Source organism: Mirounga leonina, unplaced genomic scaffold (genome assembly GCF_011800145.1).
Source record: "Mirounga leonina isolate KUSES-001 unplaced genomic scaffold, KU_Mleo_1.0 Mir_98, whole genome shotgun sequence".
NCBI classification, from domain to species: Eukaryota; Metazoa; Chordata; class Mammalia; order Carnivora; family Phocidae; genus Mirounga; species Mirounga leonina.
In genome coordinates this window covers 5,893,854-5,914,315 of record NW_023270921.1, presented here as the reverse complement: position 1 = coordinate 5,914,315, position 20,462 = coordinate 5,893,854, and the positions used below count along the sequence as shown (strand labels likewise).

The following is a 20,462-nucleotide window of genomic DNA, read 5'->3' as shown; positions in this document are numbered from 1 at the left end:
GCCATGTGTGCGGACCACCTCCAAGCCTCTTAGTTGCCTTGGTGGGTCCACAGCCAAGGCCAGTCTCCCAGCAGTGCCTGGAGCTGGAGAAGACAGTGAGGGCCACCAGAGCAGGGAGAAGAGAATGGTGGGGCTTTGGGTCCTGACTACGAGCCCTCACTCCCACCTCTTCACTTGTGTCCTCTGTCCTAATCATTCCCAGGGCTCCCTACACGGGAGGGCACAGGGTCCAGTGAGGAAAGCTGTGGGCCCTTCTCAGAAGTGTGGGTCAAAATAAAATACATTAGTTTCTCTGGGGGAAAGAAAAGTGTGGGGACCTCCTCCTTTCCCCACCCCCCCCCCCCCACTCAGGCCACCAGCCCCTCTTGCCTGCCCTCCACAGGCCTCCCACCTCCACCCCGTCCCCTCTAATCCACCCTGCACACTGACCTGATAGAGATTCTATCTAAAGCACGACCAGATCATGCAAACCCCTGCCCGCCCCTTGTCCCCTGCTCCCCCTCCCCCTCATGCGTCCTTCCCACCTGGACCCTGCTGTAATCTGGTAACACCTTGACCTCTGCCCTGGGCTTGGGGGGTGGGGCACAGGGGCTACACTGGGGCCTCCACACCCTGCCCTCCTCCTCCTCTCTCCCTCCCAACTTGCCCATCCTCCAGGGCCCTCAGACCCCACCTCCTTCAGGAAACCTGGCCCAGGCACAGGAGCCCACAGGGCTTTTCTCCCACTGCACTTGCTAACCCTCGAGGCCTGGGACCTTGGGGGCCTCGCCACGCCCTGAGCGTCCCTGCCCAGCTCGAGATTCTGGCTGTTTGAAATGTGTGGGGACAGACTTTCCTAGAAAAGAGTGGAGGAGCCTGGGCCCTGAACAGAGGAGAGAATGATGCCAACCGCCACATGAGAAAGGAAACTGGTTGGCCAGGCGGCCTGGGGTCCAGTGCCCTCCGCCATGTGACCTCGGGCAAGGCCCTCTCCCTGGCCTCAGTTCACCCATCTGCACGATGAGGACTGAGCTTTGAGTGGGTCTGTGTGCGTGTGGGGAGAAGGTAGACAGAGAGGAGAGGCCACAAGAAAGGACTTGCCCTGGGCACTGGCATCCCCGTGGCGCCCTGCCACGGCCTCGGGCCTCTCGGAACCCCACGGGGCACGGCTAGCCTTCGCAGCCGGGCAGGGCCTCCTGGCCCCCGGCCTCCCGCCTCACATCATAGACTCCTCCTCCTCAGCGATCTCGCGGTCCACCTCGATGGCCGTGTTCTCGAAGCTGGTGATGCCCCCGTACTTGCGCATGTGCACCATCAGTGGCTTGGGCGACTGGCTCCCCGCTAGCGTGGCCACGTACATGCCAGTCCGGTTCTCCTCCAGCGACGGGCCCCAGTCCATGGCCGGTCGGCTGGCCTGCTGGAGCCGCTGTGGCAGAGCAAGGACAGCGGTGAAAACGGGGGTGGCTGGCGCTCGTGGAGCGCTTCCTGCGGGTGGGCACCCCGCACAGACCTCACCACGTCACCTGTGTCAGCCCCAGCAACAATCCCGGGGCGTGGGGGGTGGGGAGGTCCCCAGGGGAATGAGTCACGTGCCCTGTGAGAGTCCTGCTTGGCCACTCACAAGCCGGGTGGCCTTTGGGCATGGGTTTTAGGCTTTCCATGCTTGGTTTCCCCCTCTGTCACTGGGGGATCGTGATGCCTTCGTAGGGTGATCAGCAGGCACTGAGATGGAGCACTTAGAGGGGTGCCGGGAACAGGCTAGGGTTACCTGCCAGCCAATCCAGGAGCCCACTCTGGGTCCTTTCCCCTAAATGCTGAGTCCTAAGCAGCGGGGAGCTTTGGGGAAGAGCCAGGAGCTGGGGGCACTGCAGCCGGGGTCGTCGCTGACCCTCCAGTGTCTCCCAGTTGGCCTCATTCTGACTCTGATGTCTGACCTTTCCTCCTCGAGCTCCAGTTTCCATGGAAGGAGGGAGGTGACTAAGGTAATGACTAAGTCTGGACTTTCTAGGGTTCCTCCCTTCCCAAACCACATTCCCAAAGCCCTATGCCTGCCCTGCGGGGAGAAGAGCCCCAGACCCCTGAAGGAGGATAGACAATCAACATTAAGTGGAGCCTACTAGGTGCAGATTCAAGGAGGATAATGTGTGCAGAGCCCTTAGCCTGGGACCCAGCATGGCTCCACACTCAAAGCGTGGTGACACTTACTGAACTGTTGTAGAGCATGTTACCCCCCTGCTCAGAAACCTGCCTGTGGCTTGTCATTTCACTTGGAATAAGACCCAAAGTGCCCACCACGGCCTCTATGTCCTGGGCCCTGTCTACCTACCTGACCTCAGCTCCTGCCACTCTCCTTCCACCCACACCCACTCTGATCCAGTCTTGCTGACCTTGCTGCCTTCAGACATGCCAGCACCCCCCCGCCTCAGGACCTTTGCACTGATTGTCCTTCTGCCTGGAATGCTCTCCCCTTAGATATCTATATCGATCACCTTGTTGGTTCGGTCAGGTGTCTGTCACCCCCTCAGAGGTCTTCCCGGCCACCCTGGCCAAAATACTTTCCCATCATTCTCTATTCCTAAACTTTGCCTTTGTTTTAGTTTTTTAAATTATTTTTAAAATATAGCACTTACTACTACCTTTGTGTATTTGTTTATTGTCTATCTCCCACATTAAAATCCAAGCTCCCTGAGAGCAAGCACTTAGATTCGTTCCCAGCTGAACACTAGAGCCTAGACCAATGCTTCTCAACCTGAGTACTCCGGACATTTTGGCTGGAGAGTCCGTGTGTAAGAGCTCTCTGCACACTGAGGGGGGTTTAACAGCATCCCAGCTCTCTTCCCACTGGAAGCCAGTACCACCCGCTGTGCACACCATTCTATTATGACAAGCAAAATGCCTCCAGATGCTACCAAATGGCCTCCGAGAGCAAAATCACCCCCGTGAGAATCCCCGGTGTGGAACAAAACATTCACCATGTTCCAGCTCTGTGCTAAGTGTGGGCTTCTTCGATCCTTACAGCGTCCTTGTGAGGGGGCATTAGGCCTTTCACCCTCCACCCCCACAGATATTATCTGGAAGTCAAGTTCAGCAAGGTTAGTCAACTTGGCCAAGGTCACACAGGTGACAAGTGGCGATGCTGGGATTTGACTCCAGGCAGTCTGACTCCATCCTAAACTTTTAAAATACTCTGTTTTTCTGCCCTTCACGGTTCTGACAACACTGATGAGCTTCTTTTCTTCTCACAGCAAGCCTTAGGGGAAGGATCACTGTCCTCACTTTAAGGACAGAGAAAAGCAAGGTTCAGAGAGGTGCATTAACTGCTTAGGGTCACACAGCTGGCAAAAGGCAGACCCCAATTCTTCCTAGGGTGTCAGTGCTGGAAGCCCTGGTCTCTGAAGGTCTCCAGAGCCGGGCAAGGACTCCTCTGCAGTGCTCCCCACCCAACAACACGGCCCTGGGCCTGGCGGTTGGCGGCTGTGGCAGCAGGGCAAGAGGGAAGCGTAGCAAGTCTTGGGAACCATGAACTTCCAGGGGGCTGGAGCCCTCTACCCTGAGCAACCCTGCTCTCCTCCTTTCCTTTGCAGACACCTTGGCTCTCAAGCAAGGAGACGCATTTCCTTTAGCAGCAAGGTGGGGCTCCCGAGGTTGAGAGCAGGCCAGGGGTTTGCCCCCAGGCACACACACAGCAGTGGCTGGACCCCGGGACTGCCCCTGCGGGCTGGTGCTGTGGCCACAACCCACTTCTGCTGGGGAAAGGCTCTGAGACTTTCCAGGGGCAGATATGAGGGTGGGATGAGGGACAGCTGAGGGCACAGTGCAGCTGTATGGGGAGTGGGGGCAGCAGGGTGATGGCAAGCGGGCTGGGGGCAGTGGTTGGAGGGGCGCAGGAGGCTTGATTTGTAGCCGATTCCAGTGGTATAAATATTCCCACCAAGATCGATTTCAAACCAGCTCACAACATCCCTGAAAATTTAACAATTAGCTATCATGAGACAGTACCAGCTGGCTCCAGCATAGTCCTGATGGGATCTATGGGGTATGGGTTGGGGTCCCTAGGCTCTCTCCAGACCCTAGCAGGCTCACTCAGCTCTGCTCTCTATGACAACCTCCCCCAACCAGAGGGACTCCACACGCATGGCCTCAGAAGTGCAGAGAGTGCAGTGAGGCTCAGAGAGGGCCAGAACATTGCAGTGGTCACCTAGCTTCACCGCACACTCACTGGTCCACTCCCCTCTTCTGAGACCTGCAGATCCCCATGCCCAAACAGCTTGCATTCTCTGTGTTTTCTGGATCTCTTCACAAAGCCTGGCGTGGGCAGGGCTCCCACCATCAGTGCATTCCCAGGTCACCCATGGGCTGCAGCCCACCCTCGGGGTCTCTCAATCTTGCCTTCTGACCCTGAGTTCCCATAGGGAAGCTTTGGGCCGGTGACCAGAGTTCCAGTCCTGACCCCTGCCTGACTCACAGTAGGATCCTGGGCCATTCCCTTGTCCTCTCCCCGAGATATGTGGGCATTGGCCAACATCGGTGGTCTTGGGATTGTGCTCCCCCACCCCCAGAGGCCCCGCATGGTGCCAGGGGCCACAGGGGAGGACCCTAAGCCCCCTGAGCCTGCCTCACCCCCAGCAGGTCTGAGAGGATTCATAGCTCAGGCTACTGGTTGGAAAAGCTTGTGAGGCCCTGGGTAAGGTGCTGGCGCAGATGTTTTCTGTTCTAGCAGGTGGGCCCAGGGCAGGGCCCCAGGGCAGGAAGGCCAGGGGCAGACAAGGGCCAGGCAGACTTACCTCCCAGAGCGAGCCCTCCTCCCGAAGCACAGCCACCAACATGCCGGCTGGGATCATGAGGCAGGACAGCAGGCCCATCAGGATGCCCAGCAGCTCTGCCCAGGCTGGGAAACGGTAGCTGCCATACTCTGAGGGCTGGTACTTGACGATGCTATACACCAGCAGGGCCTGCAGGTGGGGGCCCCAGCATCTCAGTGGGCTTTGGGCAGGCCCCAGGGCTTAGAACAGCCCAGGTCTGAGCTACCTGAAGGCCTGAAAGAGCCCAGCCCAGAGCTACCCAGTGTCAGAGACAACCCAGTCCTAAGCTGTATAGAACCTGAGATGGTCCATCCTTGGAGCCTTTGTGAGGCCTGAGACAGCCCAGCTCTGAAGCACCCAGTTCTTGAGATAGCCTGTGCCTGAACTCCAACTCCAAGGCCCAGAAAGCACAGACATGCACCAACACACCAGTCTAAAGCCCCAGCCCTAAGGCCCTGGCGCCTGGGAAAGCCCCCCTCATTTTGCTAACAACACGCGGGGCTAGGCCCAGCACAGCTACAAAAGCTGGGGGCATCGAGGCAGGGGGGAGTAGACCCAGATCCTGGTGCCCACCCACCCCTCAGCCCGGACAGAGGTCCACTCTGGGCCAGAGCAGCCTTCCAGACTGAATGCCCAGAGGGGGACCCTACTCTCAGCCCTGGGCCCCATCCCTCCTTCCCACCAGTTACCAGGAGCGTGGCCGGGGACAAGAACAGCCAGCAGGCCCTGAAGTAGAGGCCCGGCTGGAAGCCCAGCATCATGTGGATGTCCCGGCAGAACCTCTGGATGCCTGCGCAGGGGGGGGGGGGGGGGGAGAATGGCCCCCCCAGCCCCCCCCCCCCCCCCCAAGCACCAGCAGCCCCTTCCCCCTCCACGCCACTGCCCCCACTGGAGACCCTGGCCCTTGGGACCCGGGACCCAGTGCAGGGGGGCTCCAGAGTAGACTCCCATCCTCCCACGGGGGGAGCCTCACTCCCTCTCGCACGGCCCCTCTCACCGTACACCCGGGTGACGGCCAGGCACGTGGTGATCACCACCACCATGAGCCCGAAGCTGGCGCTGTAGTCGTCCAGAAGCACCAGCCAATACATGCCTCCCTAGAACACAAGCCACAGCTCTGGGGTTCCCTCACCCCAGTCTTGCTCCCTAGTGCGAGCCCAGGCCAGCGGTGACAGCAAGACGATGACCGTGTGACCGCGGCCCACCTGCCGAGCCCTTTACACACATCATCTTATTGGAGCCTCACCACAATCCTAGATGTAGACCCCATTTTATTGGTGGGAACACAGGCTGAGGAAGGGGAAGCCCCTTGTCCTGAGGTCATCTGGCAAGTGGGAGAGCCGGGCTTGAAGTCAGGACTCTGGGCCAGAGGCCAGGCTGCCCTTGGGCAGAGGGCCTGGGTTGGGCTAGCTTCCTCCCGAAGAGGAAGAAGCAGGTAGCCCAGGGGGCAGTCACGGATACTGCTGCAGGCGCCCGGCCTCGCCTCCCCCGCTGGCTGCCCCCCACCCCCCGCAGCACTCACGTCGGTGGTGAGGACCAGCCCCATCAGGTACATGGCCACGCAGATGAGCCCCGAGAACACAGCCTTCTTGGGCCGCAGGTAGTAAGGGAACTCGTCGGTCACAGCTGTCACGATGGTCTCCAGGAAGGCAAACTGGGGGGAGGGGAGGGGAGGGTCGGAGTTCTGCCTCCACCACACACACATACACACGTGCACGGACACACACGCTCACACAGAGACACACCCCACACAGATAGACACACATCACACACACACACAGCTACGTCATACACACAGACACGTCGCAGATGGACACACGCACGCACACATCGCACACACCCCCCCCCCCACAAGGTGCCCGCTGACACAGACAAGGCTCACCTGGCTATCCAAGCCAAGAGTCAGCAGCATAAAGAAGAAAAGGAAGGACCAGAAGGGCGACAGAGGCAGCATGGTCATGGCCTGTGGGTAGACGACAAAGGCCAGGCCGGGGCCTGGGCCAAGGGCACAAAGGGTCAGCAGCCTGGGGCCCGAGGCAGGCCCCCACAGGCACACTCAAACACACATGGTCGCTTCCACCCACGTGGGCACACTAGTTAAGCGAAACGCAGAGATGCACCCTAACTGCACACTTCCGACACTTAACTCCTAGGACCCCGGCCAGTAAACGCTGTCGGTGCTCAATGAACACAGGTGGACAAAATAAATGAATTAATAATGAGTACAGGAGGAAACACAAGACTCGGTATAAGGCCTCATTTGAATGCACTTATGTGCACCATCATTCACACAGGCAACCCCACCAACGCATACGTGGACACGTCCACCAGCACAAACACTGCTTCGCATCATCATTTGAACCCTCAGTTCACTTGCATAAGACATCGCTACACGGGAAATGACTCATTACAAGCAAGGCAAGTTACTAAGATGTGACAAAACCTAAGACAATGTCGTACACACATTCATTTATCTCCGGACACACTCCGTTGCCCTCCCACCCCCTTTGCACTTGGACACCCAGAGACCAGTTAAGATACGTTCATTTGTGTGGGCGCCCATTCACACACTCACGGGATGTAGCCATCCACAACCTTGCTGGTGCACACGTATGTTCCCTCGCCCGGCCCCGGCAGTCCCCAACACGCACCCTCACCCCCAGGGCTGGCCCGCCTGCCCACCTGCTTTGGCTACTTGGTCCACGGGCACACCCAGCTCCTGAGACATGTAGCCCAGCACAGAGAAGATGGCGAAGCCAGCCAGGATGCTGGTGATGGCGTTGCCCAGAGTGACGATAAAGGTGTCTCTGCCGGGGGACGTCCGGGCACACAGGTCCAGGCCAGAGCAAGCTGGCCCCGCCCCCAGCCCACAGGGCCTGCCCTGGCCGGCCACTCTCCTCCCTGCTTGGGCCGCGGGGTCTGGGAGGCTGCACTCACCTGTAGATGTTCTGGTGAAACGTGTTATAGGAGGCAAAGGTGAGGAGACCCCCAAAGCCCACACCCAGGGAGTAGAAGATCTGAAGAGCAGCCTCGATCCACACCTGTGGCAGGGAAGGATGCAGATGGAGAGCAAAGAGAAGGGCTGGCACGCCGTGGCCCTGTCCAGAGGGCCACGGAAAGAGGAGGGAGGAGGTGGGGCGGGAGCAAGTCCACAGGTCCAGCTGACGGCGTGGTGAAGGGCGTGACTCAAAATGACATGGGCCGGGGCAAACCCTGTTCTAGCACTTCCACGGGGGACTCGGGTAAGTCCATTTCCCTCTCTGGGCCTCAATTTCCCCATCCAGGATCTAGATGATGGCTAAGCTTGGTCCAATTCTGAAGGAAGTAGTGTCTTATGTGAATTTCCAGTAGATCCATATTGACAACAAGCCCATGGAACCCCTGGAGTTGGAGGGGCCTGGATTTGATTCCACCTGCCCCGCTTTGCGGCTGTATGGCCTTCGCAAGGCCACATCGCCTCTCTGAGCCTAGGGTCCCCCCTCTGTAATGCAGGGATAAGAACAGTAGCTCCCTTATAGGGTGGTGGTAAGGTTTAATGACTGCATCCATGCCAAGTGCAGGGTCAGCCCGTTGGCAGTTAATAAGTAAGAAATGTTAGCTGTCGGCACCACTGTTTCCATCATTACCTAATGCCCTCCTTGGGGTTTGGAGTCAGACAGATCTGGGTTGGAATTCCAGCTCTGCCACCCCCTAGCCGTGTGATCTTAAGCTTATCATTCTTTCAGGCCTCAGTTTCTTCATCTGTAAAATGGGAGAATAATGTCTACCCTTTTCTAAGATTTATTTTTTTAGTAATCTCTACACCCAATGTGGGGCTCAAACTCATGACCTCAAGATCAGGAGTCGCACACTCCTCTGACTGAGCCAGCCAGGTGCCCCAGAATAATGTCTACTTTGTAGGACAGTGAAGAACAAGAAACGAAAAAGACATACAGTGCAGAGCACAGTGCAGAGCACAGTACTGGGGGCCCACCACAGGGAGGATTCCTATCCATTGCCCCTTTTTCCCCAGGGAGCCCTCCTCCTTCTACTCTCTGGCTCAGGCCTGACCCCTCCCTCTGCACCGCAGCCCCGAGGACCTCACCTTGGAAGACAACAGATGGTGAAACTGGGGGGTGAGATAGAACTGGATGCCCTTCCAGGCCCCTGGGAGGGTGACTCCTCGGACCAGCAGCATGAGCAGGATGAGGTAGGGGAACGTGGCCGTGAAATACACCACCTGAGAGTGATAAGTGGGGATGGAAGGCCGAGGTGACCTTCCTTCTATCCTGTTCCTCTTCCAGAATTCCCCATCTTACCTAACTCGCAAGCTGAGAACAGCCACCATCCATGATGCTTCTCTTTCCCTCCCTGCCTCCCTCCCTCTGCACATGGATCCCTCTTTAAAGTCCTGTCACTGCTTCTCAAAGCATCCCCAACCCATCCACCCTTTCCAGCTCTGCTGTGCCCTGCTCCAGGCCACCCTTGGCCCTTGCCTGGAGGCCTTGCCTAGGGTTGATGAGACTCTCCCCCTCCATGTGTCCACTCCCCTTGCCCCCAGCCCATGCAACCCACCCTGTGTGGTCATCCGCCACTGCACATTCCCAAAGCCCCCACCACCCTGAGTCATAGACCCACCTTCCAAGCATTCAACAAACACCCGAGAAGCCTCTTCAAAGTGCCAAGCACTCTGTTAGGATACAAACTTGAGTAACAGGTCCTGTCCTTGGCAAGTTTCCGGTCTGGTGAACCAGCCTGGCCACCATCCATCCTCACCTCCAAATCTTCCTCCAGGCAGTGCCTCCGACCCCCACCCCCCACTCCTACCCCCAACCTCTTCCCTGTCGACGTTTATTCATCCTCTCAGACTCAGTCCATGCCCTAGCTGCCTCCTCCAGGAAGCCCTCACCCCACTCAGCCCCTCAGGCCTCTAGGACCTCCCGGGCCTCACCTTGCCCGAGGACTTCACGCCCTTGAGGATACAGAGGAACACGATGACCCAGGCCAGCAGCAGACAGAGGCAGAGGTTCCAGCGGATCTCCCCGGGACTGCCAATGCCCCGACTGCCTTGGATGTGGAGGACATAGCGGCTGTGGGAGAGGAAGATTTGAGTGTCCTCTGGTCAGCCCGCCACACTCCGTGGGCATGGGGTAAAGCTGTGGCCAGCAAGGTTACTATTATTGGTGTCAGCAGCATCTCGATTATCAGCTGGCATTTACCCAGCATGATTATCCAATAGGCTGGGGCGCAACTTATACCTTCCTTCCCTTAATCCTCACAACGACCCTCAGAATGCTATTCCCATACCCACTTCAAAGATAAAGCACCGGAAGCCTAGTACATTGTGTAAGGTCACACAGCTGGTCAGTGAAGAGCTGGAATTAGAACCCGGGGTCCACCTAACACCAGCACCTGGACTCGGCCTTCCAGGTGCACGCTGAGCCCCCTGGGGACCCTGGCGCATTCCTGCCCCCTATCCCCCCCACCCCATCCCCAGCAGCTCGGGGCCCTCCCAGACAGCTGCTGGGCTGGCAGTGGCCTGACCTCCAGTACTCTTCACTGGGGCTGACGGTGCTGGTGAGGTTGAGGGGCAGGGCCCCATTGCCATCCTTGGAGCCTCTGTGCTCAAGGCAGAGGTCCGTGTTCCACCAGTTGCCACAGTGCTCCCAGGGCAGGTTGCTGGTGAGGGAGGCGAAGAGGTAGAAGAGGACGTAGGCGATGATCATGTTGTAGTAGATGGCCACCAGGCCTACGATGAGCAACATGGCGGCGCCGGCACCTGGGCGTGGGGGAGAGGGGGCTGCCCTCAGGTCAAGCCTTCTGCAGGCCAGGCTGTGTGGCCCTGGAAGCCATCCCCTGTCTGGGCTTCACTTCCCTCTTCCTAGAGGCTGGGTCATGGAGGACAACCTCCCTGCCTCCCCCCGGGCCCAGGCCCCTGCCGGGACTATGAGGCCTCACCTTTGAAGAGGGGGCTGATTTTCCAGACGGCCAGGGGTCCCAGGCTGGAGAATTGGCCCAGAGAGAGCTCGAGGAAGAAGAGGGGGATGCCACAGATGGCCAGCATGAGGAAGTAGGGCACGAGGAAGGCGCCTGTGCGGACGAGGAGGGCAGTCAGGGGAAGGTCTCAGGTGGGTCGGCTCCCCTAAAGCCCAGCTCCAGCCCCGCCCCTCTCCTGATGGCAGACACCTGCAACCCCACGGAGCACTTCTCCTGTGGATGGACCAGATCACAGAGGGCTACAGGGGCTCGTGGGGCTTTACCCTCCTCTGCAGCCCCAGTGCCCAGAGCAGGGCTGGGCTCAGAGCAAACACTGAGTGACTGAAGGAATATGAGTGAATTCCCTGCCAAAGAAAGCGCAAACTCCTCAGTAGGAAATGAACGTGCTCGGGATCTGGCCCCAATAGACCTCCCCCTGTCCTCTCTGCCATGCCACCTTAGGGGCTTCTGGCTGCCACCAGTGGTCGCATGTGCCCAATACCTCTCCCCATTTGCTTCCCCTATTGACAGGCAGCTCCTTTAGAAGACTGCCCCCCACGACAGGGCTCTGGAAGGGCTGTCAGTCACACCCGCCGCCCCACCCCCACCCCCACAGGGGCCAGGCTCCCAAGGCGGGCCGGTTAGAGACCTTCCCTGCCGTTGCATATGGCCGCACCCAGAGAGCGCAGCTCTGAGGATGAAGTCATTGTAGAGTTGTCTGTGGCCACCCGCCACCCAACTGCAAGGAGGGAGCCGGTCCCAGGAGAAAATGAGGTCAGCACCCAGAGAGAAACAGAATTGGGAGCCAGGGAAAGGGAGAGTCCACAGAACTGTGGCCATTATGGAGTTCCTAGAGCGTCAGACCCCAGCTCCAGTCCCACGCTTCCCGGTCACGGCCATTCATCTTGTCCTCGCCTCATCCCCTCCTGTTTGGATTTCTGCCACTCTGCCAATAGGTGCCTCTTCCATGAGTTTGGCAGAGACGGGAGGAGGCTTCGAGGGTGGGTAGGAGCACACTGGCTCTGGGGCAGGTCGTCCTGGAGGTGGAATGTTGGGTCGGCCAGCGGGCGACCTTGGACAAGGAACCTGGCCTCTCCAAGCCCCGGCTGTCACATCAGGACAACCGTGCCCGCCCAGGAGGGCTGTCATCAGGGTTAAATGCCTGGGGCTGGCAGAGGGTAAGTGCTCAACGCCAGCTATTGTTAATGAGACTCAGAACAGTCACTTGATGGTGAAGCACGGACAACAGAGGATTTATTTAAGATAGGATGGGCTTCGTGTTTGTAGTCTGAACGGAAGGAACCAGGAGAGGAGGACAGATCGAAGATTCACAAGCGGGAAGGACTGGTGGGTGGGGGGAGGAGGGCGGGTGGGAGAACTGTGAGAGCACAGTGATCGCTGCCAGGTGGGTACAGCCTGCTGTCATGAAGCAGAGGCAGCTTCTCTGCCCATCACTCAGGGCCCGGGAAGGGCCCAGGCTTCAGGGGAGAGGTGAGGAGGTATCCACCCTGGGCATGAGAGGGGGAGGAGGGGTTTGGGTGATGAAAAAACACAAGGCAGAGAGAGCTCACTTCTCCCAGCTCCATGTCACTGCTTTCGGTGAATCCTGCTCAAGGCCACATAGGAGATGGTGGCCAAAGCCACTGAAAACCTCACTCCACCCCAAGTCTTGGCCTACAAGCCTAGACGCCCCTCCAGCAGGCCCTCCGGCCCCTACCTCCTCCGTTCGTGTAGGCCCGGTAGGGGAAACGCCAGACATTGCCCAGGCCCACGCAGTAGCCAATGCAGGACAGCAGGAAATCCAGCTTGCCTGTCCAGTTCCCCCGGTCGGCGGCGAAATCCATGTCCAGGTCTACATCACCCTGGTCACTGGGGGTCATCAGCAGGTCTGGGGTAATGGGCTGCCGGTAGAAGAGACCAAAGAGGTGAGGCCAGGTTGGAACTGTGATACAGCCCCACCCCACCCCCAAAATAAGAAGATGAAATCAAACAGGGCTGAATGCAAAGATACTCTAGGTTGAGAAAATCAACTGCTCTTAGCTGGGCTAATATGTCATTTGCAGGAGCTCCTTGGGGTGGCTGGTCACTACAAATTTATGAGGCCAGCAGGGTGGCTCAGGCGCTAAGAAAGCCACCTCGAGCTTAGTTCGGTTGACAGAGAGGTCAAATCGAGGGATGGTCCTAGGTTGATGATGACAACGATGATGATCTTAATAATAGTTACCATGTCTTGAGCTCTTACTGTGTGCTCAGTGCACTAAACGTTTTGCCTGATTTCATTCTCAAAGCCTCTGAGCTAAGTACTTGTCTAAGTTCTGTTTCAATCACGAGGACCACAGAGGCTCAGAGAGGGGTCATGACATAGCCGCGGTTTTAGAAGGCTGGCTGGTGGAGAGCTAGCTCTCACGCCCAGCGCTTCCCAGCACTGAAGCCCGTGTCTTCAACCTCCGGTGCTGGCCTTTGCTACTCCGTTCCGGGCACCGCATTTTAAGAAAGACACAGATAGCTCGGAGCATGTCTACAGGGCAGATGGCCAGAAAGGACGGTGTTCAGGAGAAACAGTGACAGGAGGACAGGGGAAGAAGTGGGGGCCCTCAGCACAGAAAGAAGAGGACTTGGAGGGAACACGGCCTCCCCCGAGGGAGGAATTCGACTTATGCTCTCGTGGCTCAAGGAGGCCTATGGAGGACTGTGAATTTTAGTTCATGAGCAGGAAGAGGCTACTGAGTTCGGATCTGTCTCACAGAAGTCATAACCTTCTTGTCCCTGAAGGAGAGAGGCAGGCACAGAGGGGAGCGGCAGCCAGCTGTCCCTAAGATCCCTGCCTGCAATTCAAGGAGGGTGGGGAAGTCCACTGGGCCTTTTCCCTCCAGCCTGGGGCTGGGAAATGGAGGCCCTCCCCCAGCTGCTTGAAATGCTGGCTGGGGGTAATGAGCTGGTGGCCCAAGCTGAGGGCCTGCAATGAAACTCAAAGATACCAGGCTAACTATCTAAAATTCAGAGAGCATAAATAAATAAAATCTTTAAAAAAAAAAAAAAAAAGGGCACTTGGGTGGTTCAGTTGGTTAAGCGGCTGCCTTTGCCTCAGGTCATGATCCTGGAGTCCCGGGATTGAGTCCCGCATGGGGCTCCCTGCTCAGTGGGGATTCTGCTTCTCCCTCTGACCCTCCCCCCATCATGCTCTCTCTCTCTCAAATAAATAAATAAAATCTTTAAATAAATAAATAAAATAAAATTCAGAGAGCAGTTCCCCCAAAGTGTCTCCTGGAATGGGTCAGAAGAAAGGGGCAGCCATGCCCTTCCCACTTGCCTCTGAAATTCACACCCATAACAGAGAAGGACGGAGCTGCAAAGAAGGCCAATTGTCCAATAACATCATGGTTCTGAGAGAGGAGAAAGGACCCCCTGCTTCTGCTGAGGAATGGTTGTGGGAAAACAGTGATACCTCGACTGGGAGTCAGGAGACTACAATTCTAGTCCCAGGTCTGTGCCACTTCAGGGTGTGACTTGAGGAAAGAGTTTTCTGAGCCTCAGTTTCCCCATCTCTACACTGAGGGGATTGAATAAATCGGTGTTTCCAAAAAACACAGCCCTTGGGATGCTCATGGGTGCTCAGTGTAAGAAAAGGATTCTTGAGTCAAAGAAGTTTGGGGAACACTGGGTTAACACAAAGCAAAATAGTTTTCTTTGCTGCAGGACTTGTCAGATCCTTTAATGCACCAATAACCCACTGCGACTGACTAGAATAGACAGTATTCTGCAATTCTATTTAAGAAAAGGATTTTAAGAAGCTAGCATGCTGAGATTTACTGAGAGAAATGTAGGTGTATCTGTTAGCCTTCTGGCTCTAATGGTCTGTGAGGCAAGCTTCACCAGAGACTCCCCTGGAGACACTCGCAGTGGTTGAAGACCAGATCGGGTCCTAGCACGGGGACTTGGTAATTGTCTACTGGCCAGATATTTTTTCCCCCTAAAATTGCCCTTCCTGACACCAGCCAAGTAGGTGTCTACACACAAATTGGGTGGTGACAGAGGAGGCTCTGCAGGGGATTTGTCCTATGAGCATTGCCGGGATAAAGACGGTGAAAGGAGACTGCAGGTGTCATAGGACTGGAGGTGTCTGGGTGCAGTGACAGGGTCGAGGCAACGGGTTTGGGGGGGGCAGGATGGGGGTAACAGTCTTGGGTTGGCTCCCAGGGACAGTGGCGACCATGGTAACGATCCTGCCTGAGGCTGGCTATTGGCCAGAGGGGCAGTGGTAACAAGGACAACCTGGCATAATTATGGGTGAGGGCAATGCTGGCGATAATGAACGTGAACAAGCCGCTTTTCCAGTAATTGGGCTTGCGGTGATCTCAGACATGCTGGGCTGAGGATAGTAGCAGCCCCTGGACCTCTCTGAAACCCGCACCCGCCCTCTGATGCCCCTTTCCACAAGGTTCCTCCCCAGCTGGGTGAGCATCGGCCCTCTGGAATCACTCCCTGCCAGGTGAGCTCCAGGAGGGATGGAGGAGCCGCCAGTTAACACTGGCCCCTGCTATGGGGTAGTGTGGCAGGCTGGTCACCCCGTGAGCGCCCCCAGCCCTGTTCAGGCCAGCTGGCAGGAGGGCCCAGTAATGAGGTTCCTCTGATCCCTCCTGAGAAGCTGCTGCCCTTTCTCTGCTCACAGAGCAGTCCCGGCTCTCTGTTTCCATGGTGACAGGAGTTCCAAGAGCAGGATGCTGCCAGCTCTCCTGTCCCCCTCCTCCCCCCAATCAGAGGGAAGCCTGCTCTTGCTCCAGGGACAGGGGATTGGGTCCTCCAAAGATGAGCCAATCCCAAGACCACCTGGAGCCCCCAACCCCACCATGGGGTGAATCCCAGGAGGCTGGCACAGAGAGGATGTGACTGGCTGGGAGACAAGTAACCAAATCAATGGGGCAGGGTTGGAAGCTTAATGAGTCGCTTCACACTTGGGTCTGGGTGTGAAGATCCCACCCCCGATTCCCCCACTGCCTATCCCGACTCACGCAGGAACATCATACTGAGTTTGCCAGACCTGCACCCCCTCTTTTAGGGACCAACAGATGTAGGTCCCCACCAGCAGTGGCAGGTGCTGGAAGAGGTTAGCCTGCCCCAAGCCAAGACTCTCATACCTTCTTCAGGTATACCGGATGAGAGAGACAATAGAAATCTGGAGTCCAGCTTCATCACTGTGCAGATGAGGAAACTGAGTTTCAGGGAGGGGAAGGGCTGAGCCCAAGGTCAAATAGCAAGTTAAGGGCAGAGCAAGACCAGAATCCACACCCCTGACTTTCAGCCCAGTGTTCATCTCTAACAATGCTGCTCCTTTGCCGATACCCGGCATTTCCTCCCTCCCTGCCCCCTTCACTTGAGACCAAGGGAGAGGACACTGAGGCCAGGTGGCCCCACCCCTGCCCTGTTGGCCCTAGGTCACTCAGCCCATATTTAGGAAAGCAGCAAGCTGCATCCTCCATGTCTGTTTTCTCCTTGTCTATAAAGTAGGGATAACAAGACCTAGCCCCTAGAATTTTTGAGGATTACATGAGATAAGGCTTTACAGAACATGGCTATTTACACACTGTATGGCCCTGTGGCAGTGAGGGGCAGGAGCTCTTGTGGGGAGAGAAAAGAAAGAGGAGAGACTAGGAGAATGGGAAAGAATGGTGGGCAGGACCCAAGAAGACCCAAGAGACCCACAAATGGCCCCAAGAAGTCATTCACGTCAGTAAATAAAAAAGACCCACTTATCACAACGGTTCCACGCCCAGCTGCACAGGGGCAGAAGGCTTGAATGGGGATGTGGGGGGGTCAGTGACACCAGCCCCTGTGAGTTCTCTCTCCCATTTATACATCTACCAGCCCCTGTGGGGTCACCACATACCCCAAACCCCACTCAGGGGCCTACTTTGGTGCCTTGATACTGGAGCTGGATCGGCAAATGACAGTCCAGGTTAGAGAATGGACTTGCCCAAAGTCACAGGGTAGGTGGCATCTGCAGAAAGAGTGCCCAGGAGTTCTGACTCCTTGGCTAGGAATTCTACTTTTAAGCCAAAAGCAAGAAACCTTGACCCAATACTCTCCCTTCCCGCACCCCCACAGGCTACTTGGCTGGGAGGTCTAACTAACCCCACAGGAGAAGTGGGGAGGGGCTGCGATCTCAGCCCAGGGATCCAAAAACACAGATTTGTCCCCCTCTCTCATGCCAGCTTCCACCCTACCCCCATATCCCTTGGGTCTCCTATTTCCTTCCTCCTTGCCTTTGCCTCCGGTCAACCCTGCTGATGGAGTCTTAGCAGGGAAGCTAAAGGTGGTGGGGAGGAAGCAGGTGGTGGCCCCCCCGCAGGGCAAAAGCCCCGGCATGAAAGGCAGCGTCCCCGCTGGTTCTCGGAGGCTGCTTCAGTGTAGAGCGCACGGATGAGGACCAGGGCGGCTCCCGGCCCCCCACCCCCCCGAAATTAGTCCAGCTCAAGGCTGGCGCTCAGCTATTCTAACACCCCCAACCCCAATCAGCCGCTGGGGGAAACGGGTCGGGGACTGGGAAGGGGCGGGCGCCTGGCCCCAGCCACCCCTACCCCATGCCTCCTGGGGTTGCACACACCTGTTCGAAGGACCTGGCCAAATGAACCCCAGCCCCATCACACAACACCCCGACCCCGGCATGGGGAAGGCCATGTCGCCACCCGACAAGCCCCCCACCCCCCACCCCCGCCGCAGGCTGTGACCCCGCCCCTCCTTGCAACCTAGCTCAGCCCGGCCTCCCCAGGAGCCCCAGCCGGTCCAGGTGCCCTCTCCGACCCTCCCGGGGCCTGGATGGGGCGGGCCTCTGCACCCCCAGGTCAGGTGTGCCCCCGCCCCCGTGTGCGCCCCCGTCCTCCTGCCCTACCTTGCGCTGGTGAGCTCCCTGGAGCTTCTTCATCTTGGAGGGCGGGTTGCGGGGCTTCCCGGCTTGGCTTCCCCTGAGAGCAGAGAGCGAGCGAGGGAGCCGAGATCGCGCCGCCGGCAGGCCGCCGCGACTTTGCCTCGGCGGCTCCCGCGCACCGGCTTGGGGTGGGGGGCGCGGGCGCGGGCGCAGGCGCTGCGGTCTGTCGGCTGCGGGCGTGGGGCGCGGGGCGCGGGGCGCGGGGCGCGGGCCGGGCGCTGCGAACGCCCGAGCCTGAGGAGGGTGCACCGCTGCGCCCGCGGAGACACCCAGACAGACAGGCTGACGGACCGACAGCCGGGGGATGAGCGCGCCCCCGCACGCAGAGCTGCGGATTGGAGGGGCCCCGAGCGCGGGAGGAGGGGGTCCGCGACGGAAACCCTCGGAGCTCTGGGGTCCTCGGCCACCGTCTCCTGCGTGACCTTGGGCAAGTGACCTCCCTTTCCCCAGTGGGCGAGGAGAGAGGCAGGCCACGTGCGTGAGCACTAAGGGCCGGGTCCTGGGTTTCAGCGATCGAGTGCCTCCTTTGCTGTGTGACCTTGCCCCGTTACTTAAGCTCGCTGCGCTTTTCCAGATGAAAGATGCCTTTTCATCTGGAAAATGGGGATAAGAATCTTACCCCCCTTACAGTGATGTGAGGAATCCAGGGAGATTGTGCATAGAAAACATGTAGTACAGGGCCTGGCACATAGTAGGGGCTCAGCTGACACTTACTGACTGACTATGAGTTGCCCACTCCTGCCACAAAAGGAACAGCCGACATGAATCGGATATGTATTCAGTCGTCCAATCTACCAATATTTATTATGCCAGATCCCGGGCTAGGTCTTATTGTCTCAACACAGTGACCTGGAGAGACAGATGGCATCATCCCTATTTTACAGATGAGGAAACTAAGTTCCTCACTCAAGGTCACAGAGCTTGTGAGTGACACCAGTGACAGAGTCAGGCCCCATGGACCTTCTAGGTGGTCTGGAACATTTCTCCTTTTGCTGGGATGAAAGAGATACAGGGAGGTTTGGGCAAGAATAGACAGAGCAAGCGTCACCGTGTTGTTGTGATGGCTTGTGACTTAGATTAGAGCACCTGGGTTCCTCTCCACCAGCAGTATGACCTTAGGAATGTTATCATTTCACGTCTCCAAAATGAGCCATCAGCGACGCCGTGCCTGACCGACCTCTCAGGACCTTGTGAGGGTTCGTGTGAGCTTGTGACTAGGAGGGGAAATTATTAGCTACAGTGTTCATACCCACTGGTCTGGTATATGCTAGTGGACCTGGCATGTGCATTGTCGATCATGTCCCTTTCACTCACAAGTGTCCCAGTTCAGACACTAAATCATACCGTTGCCCTACCATTAACCAACATGGGGAAGTCTTTGGGGAGAGTGAGGATAAGGGCCTGCTGCCTCTCATACCCCTGGAGCCTGGAAGGAGGCAAGAAGGGTTTAAATCAAAGCACAGGCCCGGGAAAAGGGCCTGGCTGGGTCCTGGGCCCACCTCTCCTCCCGAGGTCCCACCCAGCTGCTCCTTTATTTAAGCCTGGCCTCAAAGGGCAGGCCAGGGGCTCTCCAGATGCAGGAGGAAGGAGCCCTTTGGGCATGAAGGTGAAGGGAAGGAACATTCATGAAACCCTACTGTGTTCATTGGATAAAGGCTTATATCCAACATCTGTTTTATAACTCTTTCCAGCAGCCTCAGAAGACAGGTTTGGGCATCCCCAGTTGCACCTGAGGGAAGGGTCTCAGAGGAGTGAAATCATATACCTAAGGTCACACAGAGCGCGGAATCTCTGGGCTTTGGAGAGGGCAAAAGCCCGTGGCTCCTGAATCCAAGAAGGCCCGGGCAGGAACCACCCCCGTGCCCCTCCCCCAGGGCCTGTCACCACTTCTCTTACCGGACAGGGTGCAGCTTTGCTGAACAACCCCGTCATTAGACACGTGGGTTTCATTAGACCCTATGGAAAGCCCAGAGAACCACAGGAAGAGGGAATAGAGGTGAGGCATTGGCTCAAGAGTCCTGGAAGACTGGCCTCTTTATGGCACCTTCCCAGTTGCACCTGCTTCCCCCAGATTCAGCCCTGGGAGGAGCCAGCCTTGGGGTCGTGGGAGGGAATAGGACTGGATCTTTTTTTTTTTTTAAGATTTTATTTATTTATTTGTCAGAGAAAGAGAGAACAAGCAGGGAGAGCGCAGGCAGAGGGAGAGGGAGAAGCAGGCTCTCCACTGAGCACAAAGCCCAACGCGGGACTCGATCCCAGGACCCTAGGATCATGACCTGAGCCGGAGGCAGACGCTTAACTGACTGAGCCACCCCGGAGTCCCAGGACTGGATCTTTACTTTAGCCTTCCTCAAGCAAACATATCATGGGGTGACCACTGAACATCAGTGGCAGTCACTGGGGCTGTGAGTGCAAATGGGTCCAGGCTTATACTTTTCAGATGGGGAAACTGAGGCCCAGAAAAGGCAGGACTAAAAAAAAAAGAAGAAGAAGGAGAAGGAGAAGAAGAGAAGAAGAAGAAGAAGAAGAAGAAGAAGGAGAAGGAGGAGGAGGAGGAGGAGGAGGAGGAGGAGGAGGAGGAGGAGGAGGAGAAGGAGAAGGAGAAGAAGGGGAAGAAGGGGAAGAAGGGGAAGAAGAGGAAGAAGAAAGAAGGAGAAGGAGAAGAAGAAGAAGAAGAAAGAAGAAGGAGAAGGAGAAAGAAGAAGAAGAAGAAGAAGAGGAAGGAGAAGGAGAAGGAGAAGGAGAAGGAGGAGAAGGAGAAGAAGAAGAAGAAGAAGAAGAAGAAGAAGAAGAAGAAGAAGAAG

General features: G+C 57.2%; 1 protein-coding gene across 1 annotated transcript; it reads right to left on the bottom strand.

Moving 5' to 3' along the window:
- Window positions 1–441: 441 nt before the first annotated feature.
- On the bottom strand, window positions 442–17,752 carry LOC118006596 (sodium-dependent proline transporter). The gene is made up of 14 exons (XM_034999309.1): window positions 17,623–17,752; window positions 12,454–12,637; window positions 10,719–10,850; window positions 10,305–10,539; window positions 9,712–9,850; window positions 8,866–9,000; window positions 7,719–7,822; window positions 7,464–7,588; window positions 6,664–6,776; window positions 6,304–6,435; window positions 5,779–5,878; window positions 5,471–5,571; window positions 4,764–4,931; window positions 442–1,405 (listed from the first exon to the last, which is right to left on the bottom strand). The coding sequence occupies exons 1-14, from the start codon at window positions 17,653–17,655 to the stop codon at window positions 1,196–1,198; spliced, it is 1,911 nt and encodes a 636-aa protein (XP_034855200.1). The 5' UTR covers window positions 17,656–17,752; the 3' UTR covers window positions 442–1,195.
- Between the last annotated feature and the right edge of the window lie 2,710 nt (window positions 17,753–20,462).

Excerpts from the sequence above, each read along its gene's own strand:
- LOC118006596 (XM_034999309.1), bottom strand. The coding sequence starts at position 17,655 with ATGAAGAAGCTCCAGGGAGCTCACCAGCGCAAG. Across the intron at positions 7,589-7,718 it reads TTTCACCAGAACATCTACAG|AGACACCTTTATCGTCACTC; the intron begins GTGAGTGCAGCC and ends GTCCCCCGGCAG. Across the intron at positions 5,572-5,778 it reads GGCCGTCACCCGGGTGTACG|GCATCCAGAGGTTCTGCCGG; the intron begins GTGAGAGGGGCC and ends CCCCCTGCGCAG.